This window comes from Oratosquilla oratoria, unplaced genomic scaffold (assembly GCF_046742065.1).
Source record: "Oratosquilla oratoria isolate Oo_2021 unplaced genomic scaffold, ASM4674206v1 SCAFFOLD87, whole genome shotgun sequence".
Lineage (NCBI taxonomy): Eukaryota > Metazoa > Arthropoda > Malacostraca > Stomatopoda > Squillidae > Oratosquilla > Oratosquilla oratoria.
Genome location: NW_027467751.1, coordinates 382,501 through 398,634, shown reverse-complemented (window position 1 = coordinate 398,634; position 16,134 = coordinate 382,501). Strand labels below are relative to the sequence as shown.

General features: G+C 40.9%; 1 protein-coding gene across 1 annotated transcript; it reads left to right on the top strand.

The window, feature by feature from the left end:
• The first annotated feature begins 684 nt into the window (after positions 1–684).
• LOC143024063 (putative glutamate receptor) lies at positions 685–12,710 on the top strand. Its single transcript, XM_076182793.1, has 11 exons — positions 685–713; positions 980–1,123; positions 3,879–3,966; positions 4,822–4,973; positions 6,831–6,973; positions 7,971–8,058; positions 9,438–9,567; positions 9,885–10,062; positions 11,688–11,787; positions 12,065–12,194; positions 12,615–12,710. Exons 1-11 carry the CDS (start codon positions 685–687, stop codon positions 12,708–12,710), a joined length of 1,278 nt encoding a protein of 425 aa, XP_076038908.1.
• The last annotated feature ends 3,424 nt before the right edge of the window (positions 12,711–16,134 follow it).

Sequence of the window (16,134 nt, the reverse complement as noted above, 5' to 3'; positions counted from 1 at the left end):
TTTTGTCTTTGTCTCTCTTTCTATCTCTATCAATCCATTCATGACGTAAATGGAGTAGGAAACACAGAAATCTTAGTCTGAATTTATTCGTTTGAAAAAACATACCCGCGAAACTAGTCAGGGATAAACTCAGACTACGATTCCTGTGTTTCCTACTCCACTTACGTCAGCCTGTCAGAATGTCTCAACAACTATCTATTCATCTGTGCAAAGCTTACATTTTAGATCGACAATGAATTCTTTGGGGGCTCGTGACAAATACTGCCTTTGCTTGTCAAGTCTGAAGCTCCATTTCAACCTTTAAAGATTTTTTTTCCCTTGGCGAACGCTAAATGACCTTGTTTCGCCTAAATCAAAATTATTTTATTCAGCTCGAGAGGAACCTCTGGGCACTGGACGCCTAACCTGTTGTTCCTTTCAGAAATGCCAACGGTGGCACCAGAAGAGCAGCAGCCTCGCCAGAGTGACCGAATGCAGGCAATCGAACGAGCTTTGGAAGAAGCTGGTGCCGATAACATCAACGCCATCAGATTCAAGTGAGTTAGGGCCCAGTCACACCAAACTTAGGACCTGTTTCCGACCACTGGCGACCAGGCTGATTTGTGCTGTTCCTCCGTTTACAAAAAAGATTTCAAGACAATGATGCAATTGGAATGAACCTCCTCCGTCATGAAATAGATGAATATGGAACGGCCGCCTGGTGCTATCCATGAGTGAGAGAAACAAAAGTGCCACCGCACAAGAATGGTCGGAAACAGGTCGTAAGCTTGGTGTGATTGGGGCTTAAAGGCCTTATCACATTGGGCTACTTTTTCCTCCGACACGCGGCTTTCGGGAAGGAATCTGTTATGTTGGAGGAAATTGACTTTCCTCCAGGATATCCAATGAAGTGGAGCCACAGGAATCCTGAGAATCCATGAAGGGGGAGAATGCAGTGAGAAAGGTTGAGAACTATTGAGTCTTAGGAGATCTTTTCCAGGTTCCCTAAGGCCCCGCACCTGATTGTGACGGCTGAGGAGTGGCCCCCACACATCTACGTCCGCCCTGGGCCCTCCGGTAGCGCATCCATTAGTGGTCCTATGGCTCAGCTCCTGGAGAGTCTTGCAGAGTCCATCAACTTCACGTAAGTCCCTCAGAGTCTTAAAAAAAAAAAAAAAAAAAAAAAAAAAATCATTCACTGTTGCACAAACTTTTTACTTATCGTAGTCTCAAAAAGATAAATAGAAGTAGATAAATAGGAGAAGAATAATTATGGTAATAATCACGCTTTCCCTCATTGTTGGTCCGAGTTATTCTTATCGTGGAAACATACAGCCTGAGGATAATCGACAACAGGCACCTGATTTTCCCTGAATGAGATGGATGGCTGGGGTTAAAAGGTTTTGTATATAAGGGAAATGTCTGTCGAGTATGGGAAAGAGAAGACAAGAGATAGGCATGCATGTAGAATTGTTGTAAATGGAATGTAGATTGACACATTCCAAAGGGATTTCTCCTCATTTATTCTATTTTCGCATGAAGAGATGAGGAGGGAGGATGGCAATGTAAATCAATCGGATGGCCTTGTTGTGGATGTACTGTGTCTTGTTGCATTGCTTCTGACCCGGGCAGTGGGCAGGGGATAGGGATGACCCTTCATCCACGAGGAGCTATGATAAAAGGAAAATGTAATGGAATGGGTAGGGATGGGTACATGCCTTGGCAGGCAACCCCCCTTATGAGGTGGAAATAGCCTATTGGTATAAAGACAGACCGATTATCTAATCTTATTTGAATACCTGTATATCTTAACAGCGTCGACCAACTTATGTCTGCAGCTGTATAGTTGACAAGACTTCTTCGTGGGTCACCTGCTGGTGATATATGATCTGCATGACAACAGTGGACATTCAAAAGTTGCCGAAAAACAACACAATCGATTTCATGTTTGCCACAAATTTCAAAAAGCGATGAAATAAAAGATCTACCCATACTTAAAAGAAAGAAAATTATATTAATAATTGAATAGATAAACGGTCTGATGAAGGTACAAAAAAAGAAAAGAAAAGAAAAAGAAAACAAGAACAGGCGGCAGCATGTTACTGCCAAATAGGAAATATCGGAGTGGTGGCTAGCTACCAGTGGAGTACCCCAGGGGTAAGTTCTTTAGCCCCTGTCTTTTACTATATTTGTGAGTGACATCCCAGATCAGATTAATAACTTTATATCGCTATTTGCAGACGACAAATATATATATATATGTATGGCAAGAGTGGTATAGGTAAATTCCAGGAAGGAGCAGAAGTATTTTATTCTCTATTCTCTAACGTTTATTCTCTAACGTAAATTTGGCACGCACAACAGCAAGATTAATCATCGCGGGGGCACAAACGGCGGACTCTTTCCAAGGCGACTGAGTCAATTAGTATCCAATTTTATCTATTCAAATGTATCTCTCTGAAGAAGACTCTGTCGAAACGTTAGAGAATAAAATACTTCTGCTCCTTCCTGGAATTTACCTATACCACTCTTGCCATTTATATATTTATAAAAATATATATATATATATATATATATATATATATATATATATATATATATATATACATTCTGTGGGTCTATACTGCAGTGGTGAACACATGCATTGTCTTCAGAGAGATCTAAACTCGTTCCAAGAATAAACTGAGGCAATATGTATGAAATTCTATCCATCTAAATGTAAGGTTCTCTACTTATGGAGACACAATCCCCATTGTCCGTGCACCTTGAAGAACCCCTACGGTTCTCCTCATCCACTTGAGTATCCATACATACATATACCAAAGACTTTTCCCCCCTATATGGGGGTAGCCAAAAAGAAAAAGACACAGAAAACACTCCCACCCATTCCATCTCCTATACACTCCGCTCCCCTCCACCCTCCTCCCTCCCTCTTATCTTGGCACCTCCTGGATGACGGGTCATCCCTGCATCCTGTCCACTGCCCTTGGTCAGAAGCAGTGTCGCAAGACACTTGGATACTCAAGTTTTCCCAAAGAAAAGAAAACTTGAGTATCCAAGCACTGAAAGGGATTTAGGGGTTGTGAGAGACGAGAAACTGTGCTTTGGTTACCACATTCAGGAGCAGGTCAATAAAGCCAACAGAGTCCTTGGTGTCATTGAACACACTTTTAAGTATCTGGACAGTGCTACTTTTCTTTGCTAGTACAAGAGTTAAGTCCGTCCACATTTAGAGTGCGCATCAGTCATCTGGCCCCCGAAAACTAAAAAGGACAAGGATACTATTGAAAAGATTCAGCGACGTGAAACAAGACTGGCCCCAGAATTGTCCCATTTTTCATACTCTTCATACCAGACTCAGAACGCTTCAACTCCCAGCTCTGAATTACCGAAGACAAAGGGCGGACATCCTCCAGCTTCTCAAGAGATTAATTCTGATCAATACTAATAACCATTGCATCATATGTAACCACTCAATGCTGGAGCCCAGCCTGGCAAGTATCACAAGAGGTCGCCAATACAAACAGCAGGTCCAATATTCCCACGGCGTCAGATCAAACTTTTCCTCAACCAGAGTGATACAAATGTGGAACAAACTAAAGGAGGATATCGTCGGAAGCACAACCATCAGTTGCTTCAAGGGACGCTTGGCCAGAGAGTGGCAGAACCACCTTGATCTCTAAAACTATATTCTACTAAGCCAATTAAGCCAGCTAACGACCTACAACTACGAACAATCACCTTGAGTACAGTCTCATTACCCTCACGGGTACCTATTGACCGATGCATAGGGTAAATAATAGTTGGAAGTCACGCGAATGCACATGCGCTGTTGCCACATCACCCGCAAGCGGGCGGACCAACGCAAGTCTTATGAGCTATGCACTGAATCCTTGCAGGTACACGGTGATACAAGGCGACGGGTACTGGGGAGCTCCCCAAGAGAATGGCGAATGGAATGGTATGATTGGCACCGTGCTCAGACAGGTGAGTGGCCGAATAGATAAATAAGTAAATAAAACATAAATTTATAGATAAATATATATGTGTAAATAACCACTAGGAAAAAGTAAACTAACGAAGCAGAGCGCTTTCGTGTAATTACATCTTCAGTGCAGATACAAAGAAGGAAACTTGTTGGCTACCAGGACGGCCCATACGTCCGTCACGTGTACTTCTTCCACTACCTCTCCGAATGCCCTCTTCACTATGTCATATATTCTGTACCTTGTTTCTTCATCTTATAATTCCTTCTTTGTTTCTGCACTGAAGATGTAATTACACGAAAGCGCTCTGCTTCGTTAGTTTACTTTTTCCTAGTGGTTATTTACGCATTTGTGAACACACGCTCCTAGTGTTTTTATTGCATAAATGTGTGTATATATATATATATACATATATATATATATATATATATATATATAGATATATAAATAAACAAACAAGCAAATGAATAAACACATACTATTACATAATATAACACAACACAATGCAACATAACACAGTATAACAATATAACATTACAAAACATAACATAACATAACATAACATAACATAACATAACATAACATAACATAACATAACATCATAATGTAACATAACACTACATAACACAACACAACACAACACAACACAACGCAACCCAAACAAAACAAAACAAAACAAGACAAGACAAGACAAGGCGAGACAAGACAAGGCGAGACAAGACAAGACAAGACAAGACAAGACAAGACAAGACAAGACAAGACAAGACAAGACAAGACAAGACAAGGCGAGACAAGACAAGACAAGACAAGGCGAGACAAGACAACATAAAGTAAGCACAGTCGGATACGTCCTCAGGAAGCCGAGGTTGGCCTGGGCCCCTTCGGGATGACCAACCTTCGTGCTGACGTCGTCGACTTCACGACGCCGGTGTTCCTCGAGAAGAGCCGAATACTTGTCCGTCGACCTCGCCCCGAGCCGAACCCTTGGGGGTTCCTCTCTCCCCTCACGTAAGGTCCTCCTCGAAGGCTGCTTGATCTTGATCCAGTCGGTACTGTAAGGACTTTCGGGTCTCTTTTTGTTTTCACGATGCCATTTTTTTTCTTGTATCGTTTACTTTTTTCAGAACTTAGGATAACCTAAGTTGACCTAACCTAACCTAACCTAACCTAACCTAACCTAACCTAACCTAACCTAACCTAACCTAACCTGACCTAACCTAGCCTAACCTAACCTGATCTCACCCATGTGTGTCCTATACTAGTTATGACTGTAACCGGGTACGGACAGTTGCTCACTGGATAATTGCTCACCGGATAATTGCTCACCGGACAATCGCTCACCGGAGAAATGACAAATAGGACACTTGCTCACCAAAGATTTTTTTTTTACTTTCCTTGAACTTGATAACAAACAATATACAGGATTTTTTAGTTATATTTAGGTTTATTACAGCAATAATACACAAACAATATCCAAACTTTCATATTTTAGTTTTTAATAATTATAAAATTCAATACAAATTTCTCCCATCAATATATAGTAATGATCTTTTACCGGTCCAGTCTAATGGTGTGGCCAACTGCATTTACTTCCTGCAGCATACCCCTGGCACAGATTCCGAAGGCGGTTCTGCATCTGCTAAGTCACCCTCTTCACCCGCTTCTTTGGTGGTTGCCCTCGTTGGTTTTGTATCATTTGTGTAGCCACTACAGCCTGGTCTTTTCGAAAATTGTCGATCAGTGTCCACACAGAGGGATGACTGTAGCCTACAAGTTTCTGAAAACCAATGTTCCATGCGACCTGTTGGATTTTCTTTGGCTTAGTTTGAATGCTTTGAGCGTTCAGCGTATGCGCAGGATATTCAAATTATCTTGTTGTTGTGCAAGTGTATGCCCGATTCTTCAAAAGCAAATAAATATTCACCGATTCAAACGCAAATTTGGTTATCAACCTTGGCAAATTAGTTTTCCGAGTGAAAATATTAAGGTAAGACATCAATAATATACTATTGTAATGTAAGACAACTCTTTTTTAACCTATTTTCTCCCGTATATGAGCAGCTCAAGATCGTTGGGTAATATACACTTGGTCAAGAAATGACCCAAAAATCTTCACATGCCAAGTTGCATGTGCGCTGAATGGCCTACCGGCTCCGGCGTTTGGCCTTCAAGCCAAAAAATCCATAAATCAATCAATCAACCAAGTTGCATGTCAATTGGGCCAGTGGTTTGGATTTTATTGATTATTTCTAAATTGAAAACAGTTGCCATGGCAACATTATAGGTGAAGAAAAGTAAAAAAAAAATCTTTGGTGAGCAAGTGTCCTATTTGTCTTTTCTCCGGTGAGCGATTGTCCGGTGAGCAATTATCCGGTGAGCAACTATCCGGTGAGCAACTATCCGATGAGCAACTGTCCTACACCCGACTGTAACAGCACTGTATAAGAGTGTTCTTTGACTATGTCGACTGGTGTATCATCTTTATCGCAAAAAACGACAAAACTCAAAAAGCTTTATAACTCTGTCGACTGGTTACCAATTTTACAACAAATAATAACATAATATACCACATATCGATGTATAAAACAATTCAATATAGATAACTATCGACTAATGCGTCAATTCTCGAACTGCAATAGCATACCATAATCATGGTTGTTAACCCTGTTGACTGGACATAGGCAAACTACGCGAACTTCCTCCTGGGAAAATTGTTTGATCTCTTAGTTTAAATTCATCAGAGCTTTAGGAGACCACGCAAACTCTCTATTAATAGAAAAAAAAAAAAAATATCAGCCCTTTAGGAAAACACGCAAACTCCCTCTTTATAAAATATTTTGACCTTTTGACTCTTCTTTGATCCAGATGGTTCGTGTGGGTCGGGCTTTTCGGGTCAGCCCTCCTCATCGTTGTGACGTCACTGGTGATCGGTAGCGTTTTGAACATGGATCAACGATCGTCCTTTTTGGACTACTTCTGGGCCGTCTTCAGCATCTTCTTTTCACAATGTAAGTATCTTCTTCGAATCTCGACCTAACCAACTCATATTCGCCTTGGCTGGAAGGGGTACAAGTACTAATAAATATCTTGATCTCATTATTGCATGCCCAGTACATTGTTTCATACAGTTTCTCTATATGGATTAGCTCGAGTAACATCTGAAGGGGGTAGGAGAGAGAGACGACCTCCTTTCTCCCGGACGCACGACCACTAATCGAGGTAGTCTAACCTAACCTAACCTAACTTAACTTAACTTAACTCAACTCAACTCAACTCAACTCAACTCAACTCAACTCAACTCAACTCAACTCAACTCAACTCAACTCAACTCAACTTAACTTAACTTAACTTAACTTAACTTAACTTAACTTAACTTAAAATAACTTAACTTAACCTAACCTAACCTAACCTAACCAACCCCTTCGCCACTGAGGGTGTATCTCACAGGTGAATACATCACCTGAGGCTGCCCTAGGTAGAGAGTCCTCACATGGGGGGGGGGGTGTCAGGATGTCAGGGGGGGGTGTCAAGGGGGGTCAGGGGGGCATATGCCCTGGGACGGAACATTTAGTGGGAAGGCAATTCTAGTCTGGACATGCCGGCCACAAGGCCGACAAAATAATTATAATAAAAGAAGCTCAAAGGAGCCATGAGTATTTTACCGCAATATACGAAAATTGCGTTAGAATCAACAGAATGTGAAGTATTTCCCCTTATTCTTTCTGCAATAGGGACATTAAATACAATTTTTTTTTTTTAAACCTGTTTAATTATTTCGCAAGCCAATAGCTAAAACAGGCTGTAAGGGATGGTGAAGATGGGAAGTGGTGATGGGGGGAGGTGGGGAGCGTTTTTTTTTTTTTTTTTTCTGAGAGCTTTGCCCCTGGGGCGGCACTTGGGCATGTAAAGGCTCTGCCTGGGTAAAAGAAGAAGCATCTTGCTATGCAGGAGGGACTTAGAGATGCAGTGACACCCGACTAAAACTCTCGGTTTCTTCACATACAGCGCTGACTTGGACGCCCAGGGGTAATTCCCTCCGGATCGTCTTCTGGCTATGGATCATCATCACTCTGATCGTCATGCGGAGCTACAGGTGGGTCGGAGCAGCCACGCTATATGCTGACGTCATCGCTGAAAGAGTGACGTCATTGACGAAAAATGACGTCATCGTAAAATCATAATAACGTCATCGCTAAATCATAACAACGTCATCACTAAGTCATAACATTACCATCGCTGTTATAGCATCGTTGCAAAGTAATCACTCATATGATAACATAATCAAATACGTTATTTCACATTATCATTGCATCTTCATTACATCTTCATTACATCATAATTACGTCGTCATTATGTCATCACGAAATAATCCTTAAATTGTATGCTTATTAGTTTGCATGTTTGTTTATTGATTTTTTATGTCTACATTTGCGGTAAATCGAATTTAGGATGAATGCGGACAAGTGTATGCTTTTCCCTTTACAACGGGGTAATGCGTTTTCGTATGTATGTATGTATGTATGTATGTATGTATGTATGTATGTATGTATGTATGTATGTATATATGTATGTATGTATGTATGTATGCATGTATGTATGTATGTATGTATGTATGTATGTATGTATGTATGTATGTATGTATGTATGTATGTATGTATGTATGTATGTATGTCTGTATCTACAGTATATATATATATATATATATATATATATATATATGTATTCATGTACAGTATGCATATATGTATGTATGTCTGTATGTACGTATGTATATATATGTATGTATGTATGTACGTACGTATATATTTATGTATGTATGTATGTATGTATGTATGTATGTATGTAAGTATGCACGTGTGTATGTATGGATGGATACATGTATGTATTTGCTTTAATTTTCTATTTTCAATTCTTTTAATTTAACTTAATTTTTCTACACCCGATCTAAAAGTGCTTTTTACAATGAATCTGGCACCAGTATTAATCATGTTCTAGCTGAAACCGAACGACTCTATTCATCTTAAAGGAACCCTTAATTAGTCGAGGGTGAACGAGGAGCCTGACAGCATCATCAGCTTACACGATTGGTGGTCCTGTAACATACGGATGTGTTACTTGGACACGATGACATAGGGAGAGTGATGCGCGGTTTTATTGTATAGTTTATTCTGATTAAGATGCATATATATATATATATATATATATATATATATAATATTATATATATATATATATATATATATATATATATATATATATATATATATATATATATATATATATATATATATATATATACATACAAGGGACCAATCTGACGCCTGACCGTACGCGACCTAATTACAGTGACCCTTCCTAGCCTTACCGAACAATGAGTCAGATCATCTACCACACAACTCTGCCATGCATAAACTTGCACTTACAAGCATGCTTGTGTGGTACATGTACACCACAGTCCCCCTTGTGTTGCAGCGGTGCCTTGACGTCCCTCCTGGCGGTGAAGACAGTCGCCATCAAGCACGACTCTTTACAGGATGTCATCGAAGACACGGGCCTCAAGCTCATCTTCGAGGGCTCCACGGCCCTCACGGCTTACATGGAGGTCAGTCAGAAGCTGAGTGACAAGATTTCTCAAGCGGGAATATGCTGGACTGCAGATGTAATAAGGCTAGATTGGCAAAAATAATGCAAAGCCTTTTGTCCCTATGTTCTGTTTCTGTTATCTATTTTTTATTAATATATTATTATCTATTTAGGGTATGAGCATATGTATTCCATCATGTATGGGAAAATGTGAACTCAAATACATACTTTAGAGGGATGGTTGTGGCATCGAAGTCGCAATAGAAAACAGTGAAGACCACAAAAGGCACAGAAAAACAAAAACAAAAGAAGCGAAACATGAACTTTCTCTTTCAGCGCGCAGAATCCGGGACTTACCGAGAGCTTTACGAGTCAAGCCGGGGTCGTTCCCTTTTCTTCCAAGCCTCCAAGATGGCCGAGGCGGCCTACCGCTTCATCCCCGGGGGATCACACGCCATGCTACTGGAAGACGTCGGATGTAAAAAGATCTATTCCGACCACTACAGCCGGACAGGTAAGGGCAGCCTTACTGGAATCCAGGCACCACTGGGTTTGTTCTCAGTACAAACCTCTTTTTAATGTTATAGTACAGGGGTTCTCAAAAAGGGTTATGAGCCTTTATCTGGGGGGTCATAAAGGGTCCAACTGTATGTACATTCAGTCACACAGACCCGTGTACTGATCTGCTTGTATAAAAAAATCCTTCTCATTTAAACATATTATCAAACCAATCCTTGTTAATAAACATTGATAAACAATAATATATATTTTTTGTTATTTCTCTCTTTGTTGTGATTAAGAAAGTTTAAAGTAATGTATCTGGCGATTTTAAAAATTAGTACGTTTTAAGAAGGCTTATAAAGGTTTGGTCATGGTAGGTTTGGTAATACTGAAAGGGGTCACGTATTGGAAAAGTTTGGAAAACACTGTTTTAGTACATCTAATGTTCTCGGATGGATAATAGGGGAGGGTCGCCATGTAAATGAAGCTGTGGGGGTTAACTATCCTCGGCTGCCGGGCCCTGCTAAGGATATGCTGTGACTTGATCCATTGCTTCTTACCCGAGCAGGAGACAGAGATAACCCTTCATCCACAAAGACCTAAGATGAAAGGGCTTGCATATGATTGTAACATACGGGTGTAAGTTACCTGGGGCAATGATGACATAGGGAGAGTGATGCGCGTTTCGTTGTATGATTTATTCTAATAAAGATACGTGTGCTTCGGCCTAAGGATGGACGTGGCGTGGTCCCCAAGTGGAGGACCGACCGCAAAGGCCTAGTAACGCGCTACAATGTACAGAGGACTGAATCATGAATGTCTTGCCCGCTTGGGGCAAGGGGTATATATACAAGAGATCAATCTGACGCCTGACTAGACGCGACCTAATTGCGGAGACCCCGAGCATTGAGTCAGATCAACTACCACACAATTCTACCATGCATCAACTTGCACCTTACGCACAATTATGCTTGTGGGGTACATGTACACCACATTGTGATCAAATAGGTATAGGATGGGTGAAAAGTGGCAATACAATTTTGATTTATCTCAATCATTCGACTTAAAACTTCGTCTACACTGTCGTAAACATATTATGAACATGAAGAAATGTGTTTTTGGTGTAGCCACTCACAAACAGTAGAAACTGGAATCTTTATTTTGATAGGATGATCACAAGTGTGGATGCGTCCTGAAACCGAGGGCGTGAAGTAGGGAAACAACTTCTAACCTCAGTTCGTATTTCAGTCTCCCCGGCTGTGCCATACACATGTTAGAGGCAAGTGTGGACACGAACAAAGGAATAGGGAAAGAATACAATAATGAAGGAGACCACAAGAGACCACAAGGTCTGCGCTAGGGAGTTCAATGTCCAGTACCACCTATCATCCCCATCTATAAAGTTATCTAACCTTCTCTTAAAATAACCGATAGTTTCAGCGCTCACTATATGGTTACTGAGTCTATTCTATTCGTAAACCTTTATGTTGGTAAACAAGTTCTTGCCTATTTCCTTAAGTTTATATTTGTCCAATTCAAATCCATTCCATTGAATTTTCCTATAATTTCTTATAGCATTATATATATATTTATATTTTAAACTGAGGAGGGTCGTGACTCTTTTGGTGTCTCTTGCAGGTCGTTGCGAGTTTTATATGTCAAGTACGACCTTCTGGCCCATCATCTATGCCATGATCGTCCAAAAGGGGAGTCCCCTTCGCCGTCTCATCGACGCCAGGTAGAACATGACTCGCACTTTCCGTTTCCAGCTCCTCACTGTCTCTTTATCCGAGTTGGAATATTATGGGACAATTCTATCAAAAGAAACACCATTAGCTTTCATTAGTACGTTTAATTGATAAAGCTGTAATAGCTAAACGTCGTACTAATAAAGGCTTTGGCCTCCTATGGTGTTTCTTTTCATCGATTTATCGGCAGTTGCTAATTTCATACACTGTATGGGACAATCCGTTTATTTGGCATTTATGTATTCCCTACTCCTATACACTCATTAGGATTCTAGCCCTCAATGAGTTTGGAATCTATGAACGCTGGGCGAACGCCAGGATGCCCAATATGACGGCCTGCATCAAGACTCCGACCAAACTCACTATCCACGAATCTTACGCCCTGAAGGACCTCTGGGTAAGATATTTTTCTTGGCATGGATACTCCACACTACGTCATATACCCAAGGCACCATTTCAATGGCCTCGCATGAATAGTTTTTAAGTGAGTTGAGGTGATGGAGATGTATTCTTGGACTTTGGTTTAGAGAATCTTGGTGGGAAAGTGCTCAGAGACCACGTGTGGAATCAGTCGCAACATTTACCTTTTCCAGAAGAGTTGCGACGTTCTCTACTCCCCGTTTTCTCCTCTCTCTACCGCGGAAGGGTTGGCATGTTTATATTTCTCTTCCAACAGACAATTCAAGTGAATAATACCAATGCCTTGGAAAGGCCGACGAAAAGGGATGGGGGATGGTGACCACTACAATACACATCGGCAAATTCGACAAAGAACTAATTCCATATAACATCCTGAGAAGTTTTGTACCACTTTCAGGCCGTCTTTCTACTGTTGGGATGTGGCCTCCTCCTTGCCTTGCTGCTGTTCGCCTTCGAAGTCTTCCTGAAGAAGGTCTTTCCAAAGAATGTTTAGCAGAAGAACGCAATCGCACGTATGACGTCTTCACTGTCCACCGAAGCCCCTGGAATAATCTTGCAGGACTAGAGTTTTGGATATTTTCTTCCAGTCCAGTGACTCTGTTAGTAACAAACCTCATGTTACAGTAGAACATCTTAGTAATATATGTATCTGAATGGCTGCTGCACTAAGCATCTGAGTCTACTAGACAATCAGGAGCAGTTATGACTAAGGTGTTGCTATATTGTGAGGTTTCTTAGTGACAAAGTCGCTTGGGGGGAGATTATTGTTCCCTTTTCACAGTATCCAGCCACATCCACTTTATAGAAGAACACAAATCTCTCTGTGTACGAGATATCTCTTTGGGATCAAGTGAGAATAAACAAGACATTCCTATAGTTCTCGCAGACAGAGGTCTTGGTACAGCATGAGATCCTCTTTGGTGACCTATGACATTTTCTATGACCTCACGATAATAAGCATGAGAGATAAAGAAAACCCTGGAAATTCATTGAATATAAACCATCTGTTGACTCTTCGCTGAGATTGTCAATTACTCTGTTTCTTAGGGAGAATTGGGTGAGAAGGAAACATTCTTTGAGTATATGGTCATGTTTAGAGGTCGAAACATTGAAATGAAAATAGTGACACAAGGATTACAATAACTCATCTCAGTTTTATGACTTCCATAAAACAGGATAATCAACGTTCTTGTGAGGACAGGATTCCACAAACACTTTTTTTTTTTTGCAATAAATGTATAATGCAAGCCATCAGTTTGACTTATTTTATGGTACCCTAGGTGTGAAAAGAATGCTCGTTAGTCAAGCGGACAAGAAAGTCACTACTTGCTGGCCAGGACTCGTAGTGATTAATTAAAAAAGGATAAAATTAGATTTAAGAAGGAAATAAGCAAGACCTGTTTTACCAACAAATTGGTTAACCAACGGAATAGACTTAGTAGCCATGTAGTAAGCGCAGAAGCAATTGGTTGGTTTAAGGAAATATTAGTTAACTTTATGGATAGGAATAACAGGTGGTAATGGACATGGAAATGCCTAGTTTAGGCCTTATGGTCTCTTGCAGTCTCTTTCGTTCTTATGTTCTTCTGTTGTTATTCCAGCTGCGATATCTTTCGGTGGAAGAAAAAATCTCCTTTAATGAAAGAATCAAATCTATCTCAAATAACCATTTCGTTGTATTTCAAGACTTGTAATCCTATTCTAGCTGTCTCTAGGTGATTTTATTTATATAGGGAATTTACCTCCACAGCGAGATGGTTAAAGTACGGATGTGGTACTAAGATCAAGTTATGGAAGGAGAAATGGGGAGGTGAAGAAAGATGAGGTGACTGGGTTATGATATGACAGCATTTCATAACTTAGGGTGCTGAAATAAGGGATGCCGGACTGCTTAGACCTGCCTACAGGGGATATTCTTAGGGTCGGAAAAGGTTGGGAAACGTTATGTTATAGAGTAGACGGCTAAAGTGGGGAAGAGAAAGGGGAGGAGGACGAGGAAGAGGAGGAGGAAGAGAAGAAGGAGGAGGAGGAGAAGGAGGAGGAGGTGAGGAGATAGGTTTGCATTTTGTCACAGATAACTATTACCTTTGTCACAGATAACCATAGTATTAATCGAATTGTATGCACCCAATTGTAGAATACAGGAAAGTTTCAAATTCGTGTATGGTTCTACTTTAGGTTATATCCTTATATGTGTGTGATTCACCATGGTCTTGGATCACGTGTTGGACTCGTGATCGACAGCTATTTCCCTCCCGGAAGAGAGATCAGAGCTCGTACATGACCGATCTATGGGTACTGCTGTGACCTGACAGGCGCACACACACACGCAACTCTCCGCCCACGAGAGTTGGAGTAACGACTAGCAGCGCAGCGACACTGAAGTTATTTCAGCCCTGGGCGGGATTCGAACCCAGACCGCTGTAGTGGCGGCCGCGAACGCTACCACTGAACCGTCAAGTCGTGTGTGTGTGTGTGTGTGTGTGTGTGTGTGTGTGTGTGTGTGTGTGTGTGTGTGTGTGTGTGTGTGTGTGTGTGTGTGTGTGTATGCACGCGCGCGCGTTTCATTCAATTAACCATTATACGCCAAGCGAGGTGGCTAAGCTCCCATCACAACTATCCCTTTCACTTCTTCCCGTGGCGCGAGCGATTGCACGGTTAAAGTGCACAAGTGACGAAAGATGGGGACAGAGGCTATCTGAAGATTTCAGAGACAAAGAGAAACGTTTTAGGAAGGAAGTTATGATGGAGAGCAAGATTTGGGATGAGAACGGAAGTCCATTAACAGAGGAAGCCTAAATTGCATCGCACAACTTCTGTATGTAAACAAAGATGAGGAAGTTTGAGTATAGACACTGGGAGAGATGGAGTGTTAAGGTGAAAGAGACACAAATTAGTCAAAAATAAGTGGAGATTGTAATGGCAAAATTTTAATATAAGAAAGAAGTAGGATTGAATAAGGTGAAAATGAAGAGGATTAAAAAATGGTGTGAGGATGTTAGATAATGGTTATTAAAGGTGTGTAGTACATGTTTCTAAAGAAAGACTAAAGGAAAGCATATAATATGTCAATTCATAGATGATAATGCTTCATGATCGAATGGAAGAACTATAGAGGAATTACTCATACTCTTTTGAGCATCCAATTTACAATATTACAATGGCTATTTAGTGTGTACAGTGATGGGGACGTACGGGAGGTAAGCACAAGGATGAATGGTAGAAGGTTCGAGATATTTCAAGAGAGTGTAGGGAAGGAGAAGTGAGCCAGTTGTTGTTTGCTGACGACACTACGCTTGTGGCTGTGTCAGATGAGTGTCAAAGGCAGTTAGTGATGGAGTTAGGAAAGGTGTGTGCTAGGATGAAGTTGAAAATAAATAAGGGTAAAAGTATGTTGATAAGATGTACAAGGGGTGAGGAAGGCAATGACTTGGAGGTAAGTATTACAGGAGAGGCTAAAGGAAATAGATAATTGTATTTAGAGTCACATGTATTCGAGGGAAGGAGGAGTGGAGGTGGAGGTGATGTATAGAATGAGACAAACAGGTAAATATCTTGGGGCAATGAAAAATGTCATGAAGATGACATCTGAAGATGGATGCAAAGGGAATATTATATAAAAAGTGAATTATACCTACTACTCGGTATGGGGCAAAGACTTGGGACTTAAGAGAGGCATAAAGGAGCGATTTAAGTGTACTTACAATGAAGTGCTTGAGAATTATGGTGGGCTGCTTAAGGGAATAAAAAAAACTAAACTGCTTCACCTGGTAGATATTTATCGTCACATTTTCTCACACTATCTGTATCGTGGGACCACAATGTAGCAACACTTCCCCCTCTGAGGCTGACGTCATGTCGTCTTGCCTTGAAACGAAGTCTGAGAGCGACTTGACGTCATATCGACATTGACATTT

What these genes read in the sequence shown, in the direction of transcription:
- LOC143024063 (XM_076182793.1), top strand. Translation starts at nt 685, where the DNA reads ATGGAACGGCCGCCTGGTGCTATCCATGA. An exon ending in CCGCCTGGTGCTATCCATGA is followed by an intron (nt 714 to 979) that starts GTGAGAGAAACA and finishes GATCTTTTCCAG; the next exon opens with GTTCCCTAAGGCCCCGCACC. An exon ending in CGACCACTACAGCCGGACAG is followed by an intron (nt 10,063 to 11,687) that starts GTAAGGGCAGCC and finishes TGTCTCTTGCAG; the next exon opens with GTCGTTGCGAGTTTTATATG.